At 33.7% G+C, this 17,289-nt stretch overlaps 1 protein-coding gene across 1 annotated transcript; it reads right to left on the reverse strand.

Annotated features, from left to right (window-relative positions):
• Window positions 1-2,202: 2,202 nt before the first annotated feature.
• Window positions 2,203-7,275, reverse strand: LOC125812207 (lipase-like; the record flags this gene model as incomplete). The annotated part of the gene is made up of 10 exons (XM_049491731.1): window positions 2,203-2,295; window positions 2,780-2,974; window positions 3,160-3,321; window positions 3,408-3,480; window positions 5,474-5,541; window positions 5,632-5,679; window positions 5,868-5,933; window positions 6,296-6,381; window positions 7,007-7,077; window positions 7,187-7,275. Coding segments are annotated over 10 exons (951 nt in total), but the record flags the coding sequence as incomplete, so codon positions are not given.
• Window positions 7,276-17,289: the final 10,014 nt, after the last annotated feature.

The following is a 17,289-nucleotide window of genomic DNA, read 5'->3' on the forward strand; positions in this document are numbered from 1 at the left end:
TTGTTGTCAAAACTTGTGACTAAAAATAGTTTTCTTATGTTGCTCTTCTTGACATTATTAAGAATCTCCACCAACCCTTGATAAAATCATATATTCACTCCCCTCAAATCAATTTAGGTGGTATCATTTTCTTTTTAATCCATCCAAAAGAATGTTACTTTATTATAATTAGAAACAATTTAACTTTAGAATTCTCTTTTTACTTTTAATAGAATGATTTACAGCGACACAAATATCTAAAGATTGCTTAAAGACCTCAAGCTTCAAAGTCTTTTTTTTTTTAAACACCGTGTCAAATTAAATGGTACCACATAAAATGAGACGGAAGTAATTGAGTACGTTAAGATGTCAACTGGAAATATATGCTTCTCTATTAGTGCTAATGGAAGAACACAATTTTGTTTGATATTAAAAGAAACATTACATCAATGTTGTATTTAAATTTTTCAACAGAGAGATTTATATGGCAAACACTTTGAAACATCCCAAAATAGATATAAGAAAATGTCATAAGTAAAAATTTGTACGGTTGGAGTAACATGAAGACATATATCATTCTTAGTTCTAGTTCGTCATTTAATTTCATTCTATTAATTGGTTCTAGTGGGAAAAAGAGAGGAGTATCGAAAACATCCCTAAATTCAACGCAAATTATTAGTTACATCTCAAAACTATTGACAAGTTTAAAAACTTAAATAAACTCCCGAACTTGCAACATGAGTTAAATACACCTCTAAATTATCGCCAAGTTTAGAGGTGCTTTTAACACTTCTCTAAACTTTATATTAAGAAATTCATGCTCCTACAAGTTTGAGACCACTTGCTATGTCATGTGGCATATTGAGGATGTATTTAAGTTTAGTTAGTCAAATATAGAAATAATTTTAAGGTTGTCAATAATTCAAGCACGAAACTATTAATTTGCACTTAGGGTTTTTTTTCAATACTCTCTCATGTATACTATATATATAAAACGTGAAATTGTATCAACTAAGTTACAAAATTATTGTTTCTCGTTCCTTATCCTAGAGAAAGAAAATAAATCTTAGAAGGAATGGGTGTATTAACAACTGTCAGTAATTGGCAATCCATTTTTTGTCATTTTCAAAGGAGCAGATAGCTACGCTTACGAATTTACAGAACTTTAATCATATATCTCTTTTTATTTACATGGATAAGATGTAAAAAACGATAACAAAAACAAAAAATAAAAGGAACTATATACACGACGCCCTTCCAAGCAAAAGGACACAACTGGCATAGTTTGACTAGCTATACATTTTTCCTATTTAAGCCTTAAGTGGGAAACTCTGCTTCAGCTCTCCCAAATTTTGGAGAGTCAAGTGGTAATCCCAATCATCTCTATAATGATTTCCCTTCCTCACCAGACTCCACATTCATTCTCAAAACAGAAGAAGATATATTTCTGGAGAAGATGATATTTCCGTCGTTGTCTGTTGTATGATACGATGCTAGACCATTACCCATCACAATTCTGCACCCCGCTGATACATCACATGATAATTTTACACCAAAATATCTCACATGATCCTTAACACTGTTGCCTTTCACCGACCTACAAAGATGTGATCAAAGTTACAAAGAGGCCAACAACAGCTCTAGTAACATTCAGCCAGTCTTTTATTACTACCAAGATAATTAGAGAGGAGGTGCACCTTTAGGTGTCTCCAGTCTCGACATGTTTCTAATCCAAAAATTGGTCTTTCTGGATCCTAAATTACCAGCAAGATTACAGATTATTTCGTTACAACATGGTTCAGCAGTAAAATTACCACTTCTCTTACCAAATATCAGTGTATTATGGTTTCCCTTTCTTGTTTGTTTATCAACAGAAGAAAAGTGAGAGAGACTCTCTTCTCTTCTTTTTTGCATCATCACAATTATGTACGGTTGTGTTTCACATACCTCATACACCTTTAGAAAGTTCTTGTTAGAATTTATTTTAATGTTTGTTTTTTTTCAAATTGCTTTCTTATTTGACAAATGAAAGTTGTATGATGTATCAGCATTTTTGCCATAATGCTTTATAAAATGGATCCATATGTGCCCTCAAACTTGTTATGATTTGCCATAAGCATTTTCCACTGTTTGCACTTGTAGTTTAACTTAAACTAACCGCATGAAAAGCAATTTGAAGAAATCCAGTGCATATATTTCTGCTGAGCACATGAACGAGAAACTTTACCTGCTGCAAGAAGGATCCTCCCCAGAATTATCGCAGACCTTTTCAACTGTATAAACTAAACTTCCAAAGCCAAGATCATAAAGCCAGACCTGCAATTTCAAGATTCACAGTCAACATAATGCAACCACGAATCAAGACAGCAAGAGGCAGAGTCACTTGAATGTGTCTAAACATAGTTCGAATGCTCACAATGAGAAAGACTATTACCATGAGTCTTTATCATATATTCATGTGTAACTTCTTAGTGCAGAAGTTACAAAAAAATACAATTATTGACAACCTTCGTTTTTTAATAAAGTCATAAACACCATTTCAACATATCTTCGGTATTTAATATACTGTACAGATAATCTCAGAGATGCAGAAAGTTGGTTGATAGAGAAAAATTCACAATTTAACATTAACGTGTAAATTTGAAATAGCTAAACAAATTTAAATTCTTGAGATTTGAATTTTTACGAATTTGCCCGCAGCACTGAACTCAAGATATTCTATGTATAGAGATCATTCCTTACAGCTAGACTTGTGCAGTTAAAAATCAAGCATTACAGGGTTTTGAGTTGAGGAACTTGCCTCTCTAGGGAAATGGCGATAAGTTTTGTGAGGGAAGTATTGATAGTAAGGGGGTAAATGAGGCACAATATCATGACGATTTGTAACACGAATTGTATTGGGGACCCGTTCTCTGTAGTAGGACACAAATGCAGCATTACCAATTCGTGGTTGTCCAAATGTCATAACCGAAACATTCTGGCATCCAAGATGCACCTGGAATAAGAAGATAGATCCATTAAGTGCGAGTTGGAGAATATTTCTTGCATTATATGGCAAATGGTCCACAAGGATATGCAAGATCAGTGATATTTAAGATGAGACCTATTTTTTTAAATGGCAAGTCAAAACATGTAAACAATGATTTTTTGTAATAAGAGTGGCGAGTCTTTAGTGCATACGGTGAGATCCAGGCCACAGAAAGCAGCCATAGCCCCTCCCATTGAGTGTCCAGTCACTATAATTGGAATATTTCCATAGAACTCTTTCGCACTTTTAACAGTAGTTAGCACTCCTGGACGCAATGACGTGTTATGATAAGCAGAATAAAATCCATGATGCACCTGGAAAGAGGCAGAGATAACTAATTTGCAGAAAAGAAGGTTAAAAAACAAAATAGAAGCAGAAGAGGCTTGGCGTCAACACACACCATTGTATCTTCCATTCCTGGATAAGATATATCAAGCTGCTTCCAGTATAGATCTTCAATCCAATTCTGTAGGCTGTAACCAAAAAGTTAAAACTTGAACTTCATATCAAATATATGTTGAATCGCACAGCCAGAGACCATATAGCTTCATTCCTATACAGTAATTTAGATAATGCATATTACATCACAACCGTGAGCAGATTGATCAGAGGTTATTAGATTTTAAACTTGGTCACCGTGAACATCAACAGACAAAAGAAAAGTCTTCAACATTTCACAGCTTAGACCTGAAGACTCTAGTCAACTTCTTTTTTTCTGCCATTTAGAAAAATTATCCCAGACAAGAACTAACAGAATTCTGATTGAAGCAGCTTCAGCCACTCCTGGTTCACAAGTTATGAATCAACAGTCATAATCTATTACGGTCAAGAGATTCAAACTCCTCAACAAAATTTTGAAACCAAAATCACGAGAAGTTATAGTACTCACTCCATCCCATATTAGTTGTCCATGTTACTGAAAATAGTTATCCCAAATTACTGAATTAATTAAATTTCTCATTTTGCCCTTGCAATTAATTCTTGTTGAAAGTGTAAACAAGTTTGTAAAGTTCCAAAAAAGTTTCTTAAGGTTTCGTCGTAAACCAAATTTGTTATTTCAAATTACTTAAATCAATAGTTCAAACCGCACTCAAAGATGGGGCATTTCTCATTTTTATACGAACTTTTTGTACCAGAAAGAATGGTAACTCCAATTATAGCCACTTTGGGATGTAAAATATATCTCCTCTCACCATCCTCATAGTGTATGCAACAGGGGTAAATTAGTAAAATTACCCTTTCTTATTTATAATTTTTAAGGGGCATGTAAAGGGGAAAGTGGACAGCTAATATGGACAGAGGGAGTAACTATAAGTAGCCAAATACACAAGTACCTTGGTGCTTAGAAAATTCCATAATGACTGAATCTTATTTTATAAGGGAAGAGGTTTTGAAGCAAAGGGTGGGTGGTTCACTTGTGATGAAGCCCGAAGTGGATGCCCAATGTCCAAATTGACATTTTCTTATTCTATTAATAGTAAATGTCTTCGATAGAAAAATCCAGAAGAAACCTAGAAAATTGGGTGTTGTTTGGTTCATGTTTTACTTTTATGCAAACGGTTCACCCAATATTTGGCTTTTCCTCGACATGCACATATGATTTGGCATATGCTTAAACGAGCTTCAACAACTAAGTTATCCCTTCTAAACATCTTGCTAAAATGAGCTTCAACAGCTAAATTATCCTTTCTTTTGATAAAGCTTCTTCTGCTTTCTTTTTCGTCTTTTTCTTCAAGAAACAACTCTCTAAGGTGCAAAAGTGAGACATGACCTCAGGCATGACAAAAGTTGCAGATCTCATAGGCATTTTCACTTCCCCCTAAATGACTGCTAAAGAAAATTAGGCTTTCCCTTGCCTCAGAACATTTTCCGAACACATTACACATTGATTAGGACTATTCAGGTTGAAAGAAGAGAAACTAAGAAAAAATGTTAACATGTCAAGACGATCAATTAAAACTCTTTTGCTTGTCAAACTAAATCCAAATATCCAGTGGACAGCTAATTCTATCAATAGCATCTCTGCCTCTTTTGTTGCAACAAATTCAGCTGGAGAACAGTACTTACTTATACACCCCCATTGGTGTATGCATCCACAACATCGTAAAAGGTGGTTTAGATCCAGTTCTCGTTTTCAACATAACAAATTTTCATGGAATATCAATAGCCAACTTGGACCCAGACAGCTGGCCAGTAAAGTATGTAGAAGTATAACTTTCTCTATTAATTTTACAACTTAACATGATTTTATCACCTCAGTCATGAAATTCTTACTGACTTTCATTAGGTTCACAGGATTTAAAGAGTAGCATATCATTATTCGTTTCAAGAGAATGGTTTTCCCACGAAGACATCCATTTTAACGTAAATGACTATTTAACCACGAAACTACAAATTTTGAAACCCCATAAATCAAATTTAATGTTGCACAATAATGATAATAAAGTAAGGGGCTGGTATCCAAACCTGCTTTCCTGAGTGCCTCTGAATGCAATAACAATGGCATTAAGATCCCGTGCCACACCTACAAATGCCTGCAATGGGCATTGGGTATTAGATCACATAGTAGCGGCTTAGTGCGTCTAATTAAGAGCAAGCTTACTTCTGCATAGTGTAATACACACCTGAAGGCATCGTTGCACATCAACAATGAGCTCTAGAATTTGAAATCCCTGCTCAAGGAAAAAACAAAATATATCATTCAAAACAACTTAATAATGAAGGCTTGAACAAACCAATCATATATGAAAACTACGTGTGATATTTATTTTTTGATCCTAACAAGGTAACTATTGTGATATTTATATGAAGCTTTTTTTAACATTAAGCGTACTATAAGATGATGATCCATATAGAATACCTTGGTTAAACCATTACATCTTGAGCATGTCCAGGCAAATAAGTCTGTCAAATCGGACACATAGACCTGCAAATGAAAGGGGACTTTTTGGTTACAGTCTAATTGATATCAAATATAAGGGAACAATGTAAAGTAATTACTGCATTAAAGGAGCAGCCTGAAGTGGCAAATGTTGTGCATTAACTGCAAATCAGAAGTGCAGAAAAACAAAGGACAGGAGTTCCAGAAATATAGAAGTTAAAACTACATAAAAAGCATTAAATAATCTTAATAAAAAAATTAATACAATTGTATTTCAAACTCAAGTGATGAAGCCTCCAAGATACTAAATACAGAACATTTACAACCCTTGTGGCCCCGAAACTACAACAGATCCAGATAGAATTTGGAAAAATATATTAAAAAGATATGAAGTTCTCAGAACTTACTGCTGAAGCATATTCCACTAATATGGTGGCAAGGGTGTGGTTGTAGATAGCTGCATGATGCTTGTTCTTGGCCTTCACTTTGAATTCTGCAGACAAAATAATTGTAAGCTATCTAGAAATTTTGTTAACGGTAGTCAACAAGATCAGTTTATGGCGACAATCATAAAGAGCATGGTGTAAACAGAAAAATAACTTCATAACATATATTAGTAAAATAACTTGGTGAAAAAAAAGTCTTGATCAGCTTGCACTAAGCAGAAACTAAGAGTTCTAACGTCTAAACATACAGCAAATCTATCAGCGTTTGCACATTCCTCTCTAACAGCTCCACCACGTCTACCTCAATCTCTGTCTCAAAAGTGTCCTAGTTTGAGTTTAACAGAAGAGTTAAACTTTAACATGTTTAATATGAGATGAATCATATACCAATTTTTTTTGTTTTCTTAGGATACTGTAGAAAAATAGTTGGATAAATAAAGTTAACAGTAGTCCAGTTAAAGCTTTCTAGATATAAGAATTTCAATGTAAAAATATTCTGAAAAATGCTAAATTGGATTGCAAATCCATCCAAGAAAGCATACTATACGTAGCATAGAGACGATTTAACAAGCCACATTAATATCATTGCTAATCATCCAAGTAAACACGCTACACTGGAAACTGAAATTCAAGTCTAAGTAGTAATTAATAATTCTATCAAATCATGATTACCTCTACCAGTTGAAACCGCAATTAAACATAGAAAAATAACCACCTTTAACCATTTTTTTTCCGTCCATAACCTGAATAACAATGTCCAAAACAAAATGCTCAGCTAAAAAAAAATAACCTAAATAACTCGGACAATAAAACACATAGAAGTCAGGAGATAAAATTCAAACAACCGATCACCTGGAAACTTGAAGATGCTCAACTAGGAGCTCCGTTATCCTATTGGATTTGTTATTGTTCCTTGTGAGTACAGGCGACGGCGAGCAATGTCAACCGGCGATGAATGCAGAATTTATGGGAAAGGAAAAAACGTAGAATGGAGAAGAGTCCAAGCTTTTTGGCATAGAAAAAGGTAAAATTGGGTTTGACTATGGATTAATACTTTCGTGACGGTACTGAAATCTACAGGTCATCGTAAGGAAACGCCGCCGTGCAGTGGCGTACATAAATGTGACTCCGATACGGAATTAGCGTCCAAATATTTCGTTTTATATTTTAAAATAATATAAATAAAAAAATTACTTATAAATCAATTCATCCCAATAAATAATTTGGTGAGGTTGGTGGTTGTATAAAAATAAAAAAAGGTTACATTATGTAATCCCTCCTTTTAATTTGCTCCACTTTGGGGAAAAATGTTTTTTTTTTTTTTGTGTCGAGTTAAAATCAAAAAATAATTTTTTATTATTATTATTTTTTATTTGGTGTTTGGAGTCCATATTGGTGCTCCGATTAAATTTGGATCGCGCACTACAGGGCCTATTAGGAGGTGGCGCTCCCAATAAGATTTTCTTCATATTCAGGACTCGAACACGAGACATCTAATTAAGGGTGAAATATTTCTACCAATACACCATAACCCATGTTGGTAAAATCCAGACACAAATTGATAGGGCTAAAAGTAATTTGTTGGTAAATGGAACTCAATTATGATGTAGTGTTCCCTATTATATACTAGTTTTTTTTTTCTTTTTAAACTCCTAATGGAATATTAGAATATCCATTTCCAAATTCGCGACTGTTAATTTACACATCACTTATTGGATTATGCCAAATTTCCAAATATTTGATCCTCTTTTAGCTGCATTTGGTACCTATGTGTCCGGTACACGTCAGTCAATGGATTATGCCAAATTTCCAAATATTTTATCCTCTTTTAACTAGGGGTGTCAATGATATGGTTCGATCGATTATTTTTAAAAAATTATATCATTCCAATTTTTTGGGTATTTTATAATATGTAACAAAAATTAGATTTTTTAAAACCATCCCAATCATATCGGTTTCTCTATGATATCGGTATGGTCGGTTAAATTTCAAAAAAAAAATTACTTTTAATATATCACCTCAAAATGTACTACTATTAAAATATTTATTTCGCAAATATATTCTTGATGAAACACTTTAATTCTTCACCAAGAAGAAAAAAATGTGAAACTTTGTTGCCCTATTGTTTGATCTTAAACATTTAATAGGTGTGTTTGCATAGGTTTTGATGTATTGTTTAATAGAGTATCTATTATAGTATCTTTTAGTTATAAACCTAATTAAGTAAGGCAAATTAAAGTGCAAAGACCCAAAATCGTCTAGTCAGCAGAGGCGTAGGACTTAGGTTATTTATATTTGAAAAATGTCATAAAATATATTTATAACATAATGTTAATATATAAATATATTTACATACATGTAAAGTTATTCGGTTGAGTTCAGAAATTTTTTGGTTTTTTTCATAAATTAAAAAGATCATCCAATTGTTCGGGACAGTTATACACTTAAATAAAAGTCAACGGTTTTATTGAAAAATTAATTTCTGATTTATTTTTCTCATGATTGGTTGGTGAGTAAAAAAAACATATATATATTTTTAATGTTTGGTTAGTTAGTGAAAAATATATTTTATTTTCTATTGGAGAGTAGAAAATATTTTTTAAGAAAATAGTTTTTGATTCGGAAATCAATTTCGATAATTCGATCCAAGACCTCACCCTAACATCCGAACTAGGACACGATACCGACGGACAATTCAAAATTGAGGACCTATCCCCGACTTTCGACCTGACATTCAACCGTGACACGCGAATCTGGACATGACCCCAACACTGACACTCGATACCGATATCCAACCCTAATGACTAATCTGAGATCCTATATGTACACTTGACTCAGGACCTGACCCCAACACTCGAATCAAGACCCAACTTTCAAACCAGGACACGACTCCGCCTCCATATCCAAGACCTGACCTCTACTCCCTATCTAAGACCCAACTCGACTCGAAGCCCGATTGAGGACCCAACTTCTGGCCTGAGATCCGATTCTGACATGTTATCATGGACTCGAGACCCGACATTTAAACTGGGATCCAGCCCCGACTTAGGATCTGACATTCAAACTAGAACCCGACTCTAATATAGAACTCGACCCTGACTTTCGATTCGAGACCCAACATTCAAACTGGTACCAACCTTGATATACACGACACACGATGTGGGACTCAACTTCCGATCGAATATTTGACTCCAAATCATGACTCAATCCCGACTTTCGAAATAAGACTCAATCACACCCGACTCGAAACATGACTTTCAAATCAAAACTTGAAATAAAAAAACTTGTGTGAGGGAAGGAGGCTGGTAAGGGGGGAGGGGTAAGGATGGTGTAAAAAATGAAAATTTTTAAATAATTATCAAAAACAAACTTTTAAATTATTTTTTTATGGAGGGGAGAGGGTCTGGTAGGGGTGGTCGAGATAAGGGTGAGGTAAAAAAAATAGTATTTTTTTTTTTTAAAAAAACAATCTTTTAAAAAAAAAAATTGTTGGGGTGGGGGGGTATGGTAGGGGGTGGGGGTAGTGATGGAGTAAAAAAATGAAATTTGTGTTATATTAAAATTTGAATGCGAAATAATTAAAATTATTTATTGCATTAACATATTAATTGTTGCTCCCAACAGCACACGCAAATTTACGCGGTCGTACAACTAATAAAGTAACTCAAAGAGTCTAATCTCAAACTCAAAAGGACTTGTGATTTGATAAAATCTAGTTAGATCTAGTAACACAGCTTTAAACAAGTGTTACATTAACACATATAGATTTTGTATGTATATCTACTTAAATTTAAAGAAAAAAACAAGTAGATGGTTGTGGTTACAATTTAAGAGATGTTATATGGTTACTACTTTGTTTCGCAGTTATACAAAGTATTCAATTACATAGATTTAATTCACTTATATAATTATTGATTTACGAGGTTAATAATATGATAATGATCTGATGAACCTCTAATTATTTATTCAAATTAGCTTACAACTACATTATTGAACAAAAATATGATAAATCAATCTAAACGTATTTATATACCTTCTCTGTCACGGCCCAATCTGCCATGAAAGGCACCCACACTAATTTGTGGTGTGAGAACCAACTATATACCAACATGTAAAACAGTAAACAACAAAAGGAAGTAGTTTTTAACAATTTAAAACAGTTTTCATAAATAAAAACCACTATCACCAAACAGTGGGGAAGTAACCCCTTAGAAACTGAAAGTCGTGTATCAAATCATCTACGTAGTCTAGAATATGGGATGTAACCCCAAAACAACGAGAGTCTGAGTCCAAAAAATAGACAAGAGAGAAAAGATGAACCCATAGCAGCTCGGAAGAAGCAGCTCATCCTTAGATTCAAAAAGTTTCGGTCTCACAAGAAGTCGCATATCAGCCGCCAAAATATGCCCCATACTCAACAAAGTAAAAATAAATGCAGTATCAATAAACAAATCACAATGTGCTGGTAGAATTATCGGCCAGATCCCAATACAATACAATATTTGATTCACACGGTCCGCATGTTGGTTCATGTTTTAGTAAGAAAATATAATTACACTGGTTTTAAGAGTCACCACTTAATTTTTACAGAAAAATTAAGAAAACTGCTTTTTCAAAAGATCAAACAGTAAATCTAAAGAAAATATTTAAAGAGTTCGGGGTTCATATTAGCATTTCGGGAAGGGTTTGAAAGCACTCGAAATGGCCGCTAACATGCAGTTATCCGGTAATTAACTATTTAGCTAAACGATTTTAAAATAAAAGAATACTTTGTTTGAAGAAATAACAATTAAGACTTGAACTTGTTTTTTAAAGGGAAAGGGTGACGAAATAAAAATATTAGTTAAGTACTAAATATTTTAAAGTCAAATAAAATACTTGTTTGATTTTAAAGATATGATTGTTTCGTCTTTTAGGGAATTGAGTTACGGAAAAACCTTAGAATTAACTAGCAAATAAATAATTAGACAAATACGAAAACAAATTAAATAAAGAGGGAGAGAAGGTCCAGGCCTTAGTCTGGCTTTCTGTCTGCATGGACCAGCACTTGGGCCTAATTTCATTTTGGGCTTTTGACCCACTTTACACCTGTCCTAAACTATTTAGAATTGTTTTTTTACTTGGGCCTTAGGCCAATCTTCCACCTGTCCTAAACTAACAGAATAGTAATAGTTAAGACTAAAAGGGCTTAGGCCCAAAGTAACAAAATACAATTTCCGAAATTTGAGACTTTCGGGACTATTTTCCCATTTTATACAACCCCGTATATCAGCTCCAAACACCTGTACGTCAAATCCATAGACTTGTCCTTCAATTTTCCCTGTTGTCCGACTCGGAAGGAAATGATTGGGCCTCTGTGGCCCAATAAGAAGATGCAAGGATAGGCGAAAGAGTCCATGAGGACCCGGGGGCAGATTTTACATGCAACGAAAATGAGAAATAAGAATTAGCAATTGAAAATAATAAGAGCAATGATATGCATACGATAAATTATTATAGTAAACTCCTAAGTTGATGTATATCAAACAAACTCGATTTAACTCATCAGTGGAGCTCCAAGGAAAGAAATGCAAGTTCACAAAGCAACCCAACTCATGTTGATTATTTATGCTACTGCTTCCAAACAGAAAGCTAAAATCCTAGATGGTATAAACAACTTAGTGTTTATTTGATGTACTATATGATGAGTATTGCATACAATTAGCAATGTACACCAAAAGAATCCCAACTTCCAAATTCCAAGAAGCAAATAGACAATGGAATACAATTAAAACTAAAACAAATTGAGACACAAAAGAAACAAAGGCATGCTGGAAAATTACGACGCATATGACACGATATAAGAAAATTAGTGAGCTTAGAAATTACGAGAGACAAATCAACAAAAATGCAAACCCGAAAATAACATGCTCATCCACTGTCCAAACTAGGATAAAAATAACACAAAACTAAACATGAATTTGAAGCTAAAATTAGCTCATCATTACCAGTAGCAGCAAAACAACAAAATAGCAGAGAATATGAATGGGGAAAATCATTTCTAAAGATCTAAACAAAGAGGTGAAGAAACACTTGACCCTACCTTAAATTAAAGCAAATATGGGCAGTCAATTTATGCTTCTTAAGCTTCAATCAGGGGACGAACTTGACTAGAACTGAATCAGCAAGAGATACAACAACAATTCGAACTCAAATACTATCGAGTTGATTGCCTTCCGGAATCATTACTATTATTTGAGAACAAAATTAACACTAACAGACCCACAAACAAAACCTAGCACTTTGGAGAATGCTACAGAACAGTCCCAAACGTAAGCAATTTCTCACTCAAACAGACCCTCGATTGGTATTGAGAGCCAATGGGTCTGTTAGTTGACAACTCATACTAACAGATATTACAAAATAGGCAGGCAAAGATAGCATTTCAGCAACGAATACAAATTTCAAAAGAAAAACAGATGATAGAAACTTTAAAACTAATAAAAACTCCATATTTTAGCTAGCATTCTCGATAAAAAAGGACACATGAGTTGTATCTCGAGCTATATGCGTCTAAGGAAAGGCAATGATAGAAGTCACCAGTTATATTACATGACTTTCAAACTACACAAAGTAATAAACACCATCAGTCAAAACTTATAGCAGATTATAACCACATAGTCCAAGTCAAGAAATATGCACTCGAATGTAACCAACATAACTTAAACTAATCGGCTAGCACCAAAATCGAAATAAGAACTTTTCTATATTTTTAAATAGAACAGTAACTAAACTCTTAGGCAAGACAAAATGGATTCTTAATCACTCCTAACAAACGATAACTAAAATATGACTAAGAACACCTACACAAAAAGTATACAACAACCACGAATCAAACAAAAACAGAGCTAAGAAAAGACTTTTACCTCTTTCTGGGAAGCAAACCGGACGAAACGAGCTTTCCACCACAATTCCAAGTTTAACTTTGAAGGAAACGGAAACAATAAGCAAATGATGGTTTTCAACTGTAGCCTCTAGTTCCCGAAATTTCAGGGACTCTGAGAGCTTCTTTTGATTTCTCTAGTGAAAATCACTTTTGGATAAATATTTTGTATGTTTTTTTGATGGTTAAAATTATTTTTTGTATCTTTTTCTTTCCCAATTTTCTCCAACCCCAAAACTGAAAAAAGAAATGAGCTTATATAGAAGGAGACTAGGGCTACTAGGGGAGAAATCTGGTAGAAAAGGATAAGGATTTCAAATTCGAAATTCAAAAATCCTTTGAGGCTAAGGTTGAGGAGTTGTCATGAGTACAAATCACCAACGGTATTGGAATGGCAACCATTCGATTTTGGAGCAAGGACGCTCGAGAATAGAGATTGCTCCACCTAGCACTGCTCACATATGGAATAAGGGAGAGATGAAAGATGACGAGGTTGGACGTGCGAGGTCAGGTTGCGTCTGGTTCGATCTCGCTGGATTTTGCGTTTCTAGATTGGTTCGCAGCTTCTGGGTTCTCGCGTGAAGAAGAAACGCGATGGGGTCGGGTGGTGTTGGTACGCTGTATTATTGTTCTTGTAATGTGCGCTGAGTTTCTTTTGGATGTGAATGGGAATGGGCCGGGGAATTAAGAGTGGGGTTGGGTTGAAGGAATTGAGGTTTTGGGCTTGAGGAATATAATGGGTTGCGTAGATTGAACGGGAAAATGGCCCAAAATTTGGTCTAATAAGGAGTAAAAGAGGGGTTAGATCTTGGAGTTTAAGAAATAGCCAAGTTAAGTTTAATTAATAAATTCGGCTAAAACATAAATAAGACGAATTAATATTAATTAATTAACGAGCTTCTTAATCTTAACGAAATAAAACAAACAACTTAATTATAAACTAATTATCTCAAAAATATAACTATAATTTACACTAAACTAAATAACCAAATGTTTAAGATAAAACTAAAATCTTTTTGAGACGATTTTCGAATATTCATAAGATGTACTAATTATATGCGTAATTATATAAAACATATATAGTATTTCAAAATTTATAAAATGACTAAAATTAATTAAAAAATAACTTGAAAAATATTTTGAAATTAATTATTTCAAATTGATTGAAATTAAGAAGCTCGAAAATCAATTCTATCGTGTATGGTCAAAATTGGGTGTCAACAGTTCATACAATGCGTCACCCGTGCTACTGATCATCGCCTTGGTAAACTATTGCCTCACCAATTAGCTAATTAGACGCGAGCCCCTCCTTGGGCGAATTCCTCCTTTAGCTCCTCATCCTACGTTATATGAAATATAAATAGAAAATTAAAACTTAGTAAAAACAAGACAATATGCAAATATTGCCGCAACAATTATGTTCAACGACAATATAGTAATCAAGTTTGGTTCACTTATGGAACTTACACATAGAACAATCACTTATACCAATTGTGGTACCCGAGCCAATCAATAAGATATTTCGTACTAAGCTTGGTACCTAAGTCAATCAAGAGATATCATGTATCATGTGTGGTACTTGAGTCACTCGTTAGTATGTACCCGGTGTGGTACTCAAACCAACCGAATATCACACAACACTCAATTTCAATCACAATCACAATAAATAACATCACATTTGTAACACAAGTAAATTGAACACATTTATCGCATGAGATAAATAACAATTATCAATTCATATTCATTCCTTTTTTTTCAATTCCTTACCCACACATTGTACAAGTATTAGTAGCGAAATAGTTAACATGTACATATGGCGTAAACGGAAAATAATCCAATCACCACCTACCTTGAATCAAACATGAAAGCTCTAATAAATTTGAGTCTTCCCTTTGTTATGAAGTCTAGCTTGCTCTTAGTCTACAAACAATCAAAATAACATAAAAACCGACCCAAATTGCCTAAACATACCCGAATCATATCATTACCCCAAATTCCAAGGAAGTTTCATAATGTTTCCATTCAAACCAGGGTTATTCCAACATTAAGTCTAACCAAACCATCCCCCAAAATCATCATCATGGATTCTGAGGCCTAATAATCAATTACCAAGTTAGATGAGTAATTTACTTACCTTTACAGATGAATTTGATGGAAAATAGGTGAAACTCACTCTAGGTTACCCCTACTCTTCCCCAAAACATAATTGCATATAATAAGTGATTTTGAGAAATTTTATATATTAATTGTGACTAATCTCGCTATAGCGGTCTAATCTCACTATAGCTGCGGCACCGTAGTGGTTCTTTTGCTATAACGACGTGTCACTCGCTATAATGTCTTGCACGGTATAGAAACTCAAAAATCCTCTCAAAATTAGCCTACTTCACTATACACATTCAAATATTGACGTATCAAACCAACCTCTACATCAAGTTTGATATCGAGAGTTCTACTCACCTTAATTCACTTTTGAAAGGTCATATAGATACCTTAACATTTTAGCAATAAGAAAAATAAACTCTACCTAGACGTTTCTCCCAATCCTTTCTCCAAGTTATCCTAGATTTCACCTTGCTCAAATTTCGTTCAAATCTAACCTAGCCTAAAATTTCCAACTCTTCAAACTAAAGGATTTCTCATTCAGGTCATCAATAATGGTTGACACAATCCTTCTCTAGGACACTTTTTGGAATTGACCCCTTGACTACTAATATATCTTCTTAATAGAGAATGTCTTCATATTCATGATATTCTCATAACTGAAGCTGACATGCTTCAGTGTCACCTTTGCTTTAAAGATTTTCCTAATCAACCATGATGCTTGAGTTGGATAAATATCCAGATATGCTTATTTTATATAGTAGTTATGAATCCAAGATCTATACATTTTATCCTTTTTAGGATTTTTTTTTTTGAAATTGTGTTGCTAATTGTTATTTTATAGCCTCTCAAGATCGTAGAGTTCTTTTTGGAGCCTTCATTATTACATGTTCAAAGAAATTTTCTACCTATTGCCTCAGTTATATGCATGCTTTTTTAAAAAAAAATAATGAAAACTTGTGATTAAAATGTTTGAATTAAAAATAAGACATTTTTATTACTTGCAAATGACCTGCATACGACAAAAGTCTAATTATTCATGTGGTTATCTTTTTCACCATTTTATCAGGAAACAATTTACATTAAGCTATATATAATCTTTTTGTACTCGAAGGTACACCAACGTATCTCACAACACCACCCATCCAAGAAATTTTAATATGCTTAATATCTTCTGCTTGTGATACCCCTTCCCTCTCTCCAAAAATAAAATAAAAAATAAAAAATACACAACAGTATTACTATTATTAATAAATTTTATTACGACGTGAAAATGCTAATGACATTGATGCTCACATTGTTTTCTTTGGTTTTATATAAGTGTTTGTGTCAATCTTAGACACCAGTAGACACAAAAAATAAAGTCAAACGTTTTCTCTCATTTGATGCATTGCTGAATTTATAAAAGAAAAATCCTTATAGTTTCTAACTTTCTAGTTTAATATTAGAAAAACAAAAAATTGAATTTTGAAAAATACATTTAAGCCGGTGAAATATATAGTAAAGCGGTTAGAACAAGCTTCAAGCTTCAAAATTTTTGGTGATCCCGACTAGTAATAAACTCACTTCCGATGAGCAGGAATGTTTAAACCACTTTCATCAATATACACTGAAAGACATATGACTGTTTATATATTCAGCTACGTTATCAGTAATGTTCTGAGACGCTTGTCGTTAATTTTTTGTCGAGGTCGGAGTTTTTCAAAGATAAATCCATCATTGAAAAACTAAAAAACCGAATCACTTACTTAACAATTTCTTCTTCTGAAATAAAGTACCTTACTCTTGCTTTGTGCTCTAAAAAGTCAAACTATGCTTAGTTCTCATCATCTCCCATGTGTTTTTACAACAAAATACCAACTTCTACTTGAGCACAACATAGACCCAAGAACCCAAATCAGGAGGCACAGGCCCAAACAAATCTGAAACC

This window comes from Solanum verrucosum, unplaced genomic scaffold (assembly GCF_900185275.1).
Source record: "Solanum verrucosum unplaced genomic scaffold, falcon-dt-bn FXZP01000115.1, whole genome shotgun sequence".
Taxonomy (NCBI): Eukaryota; Viridiplantae; Streptophyta; class Magnoliopsida; order Solanales; family Solanaceae; genus Solanum; species Solanum verrucosum.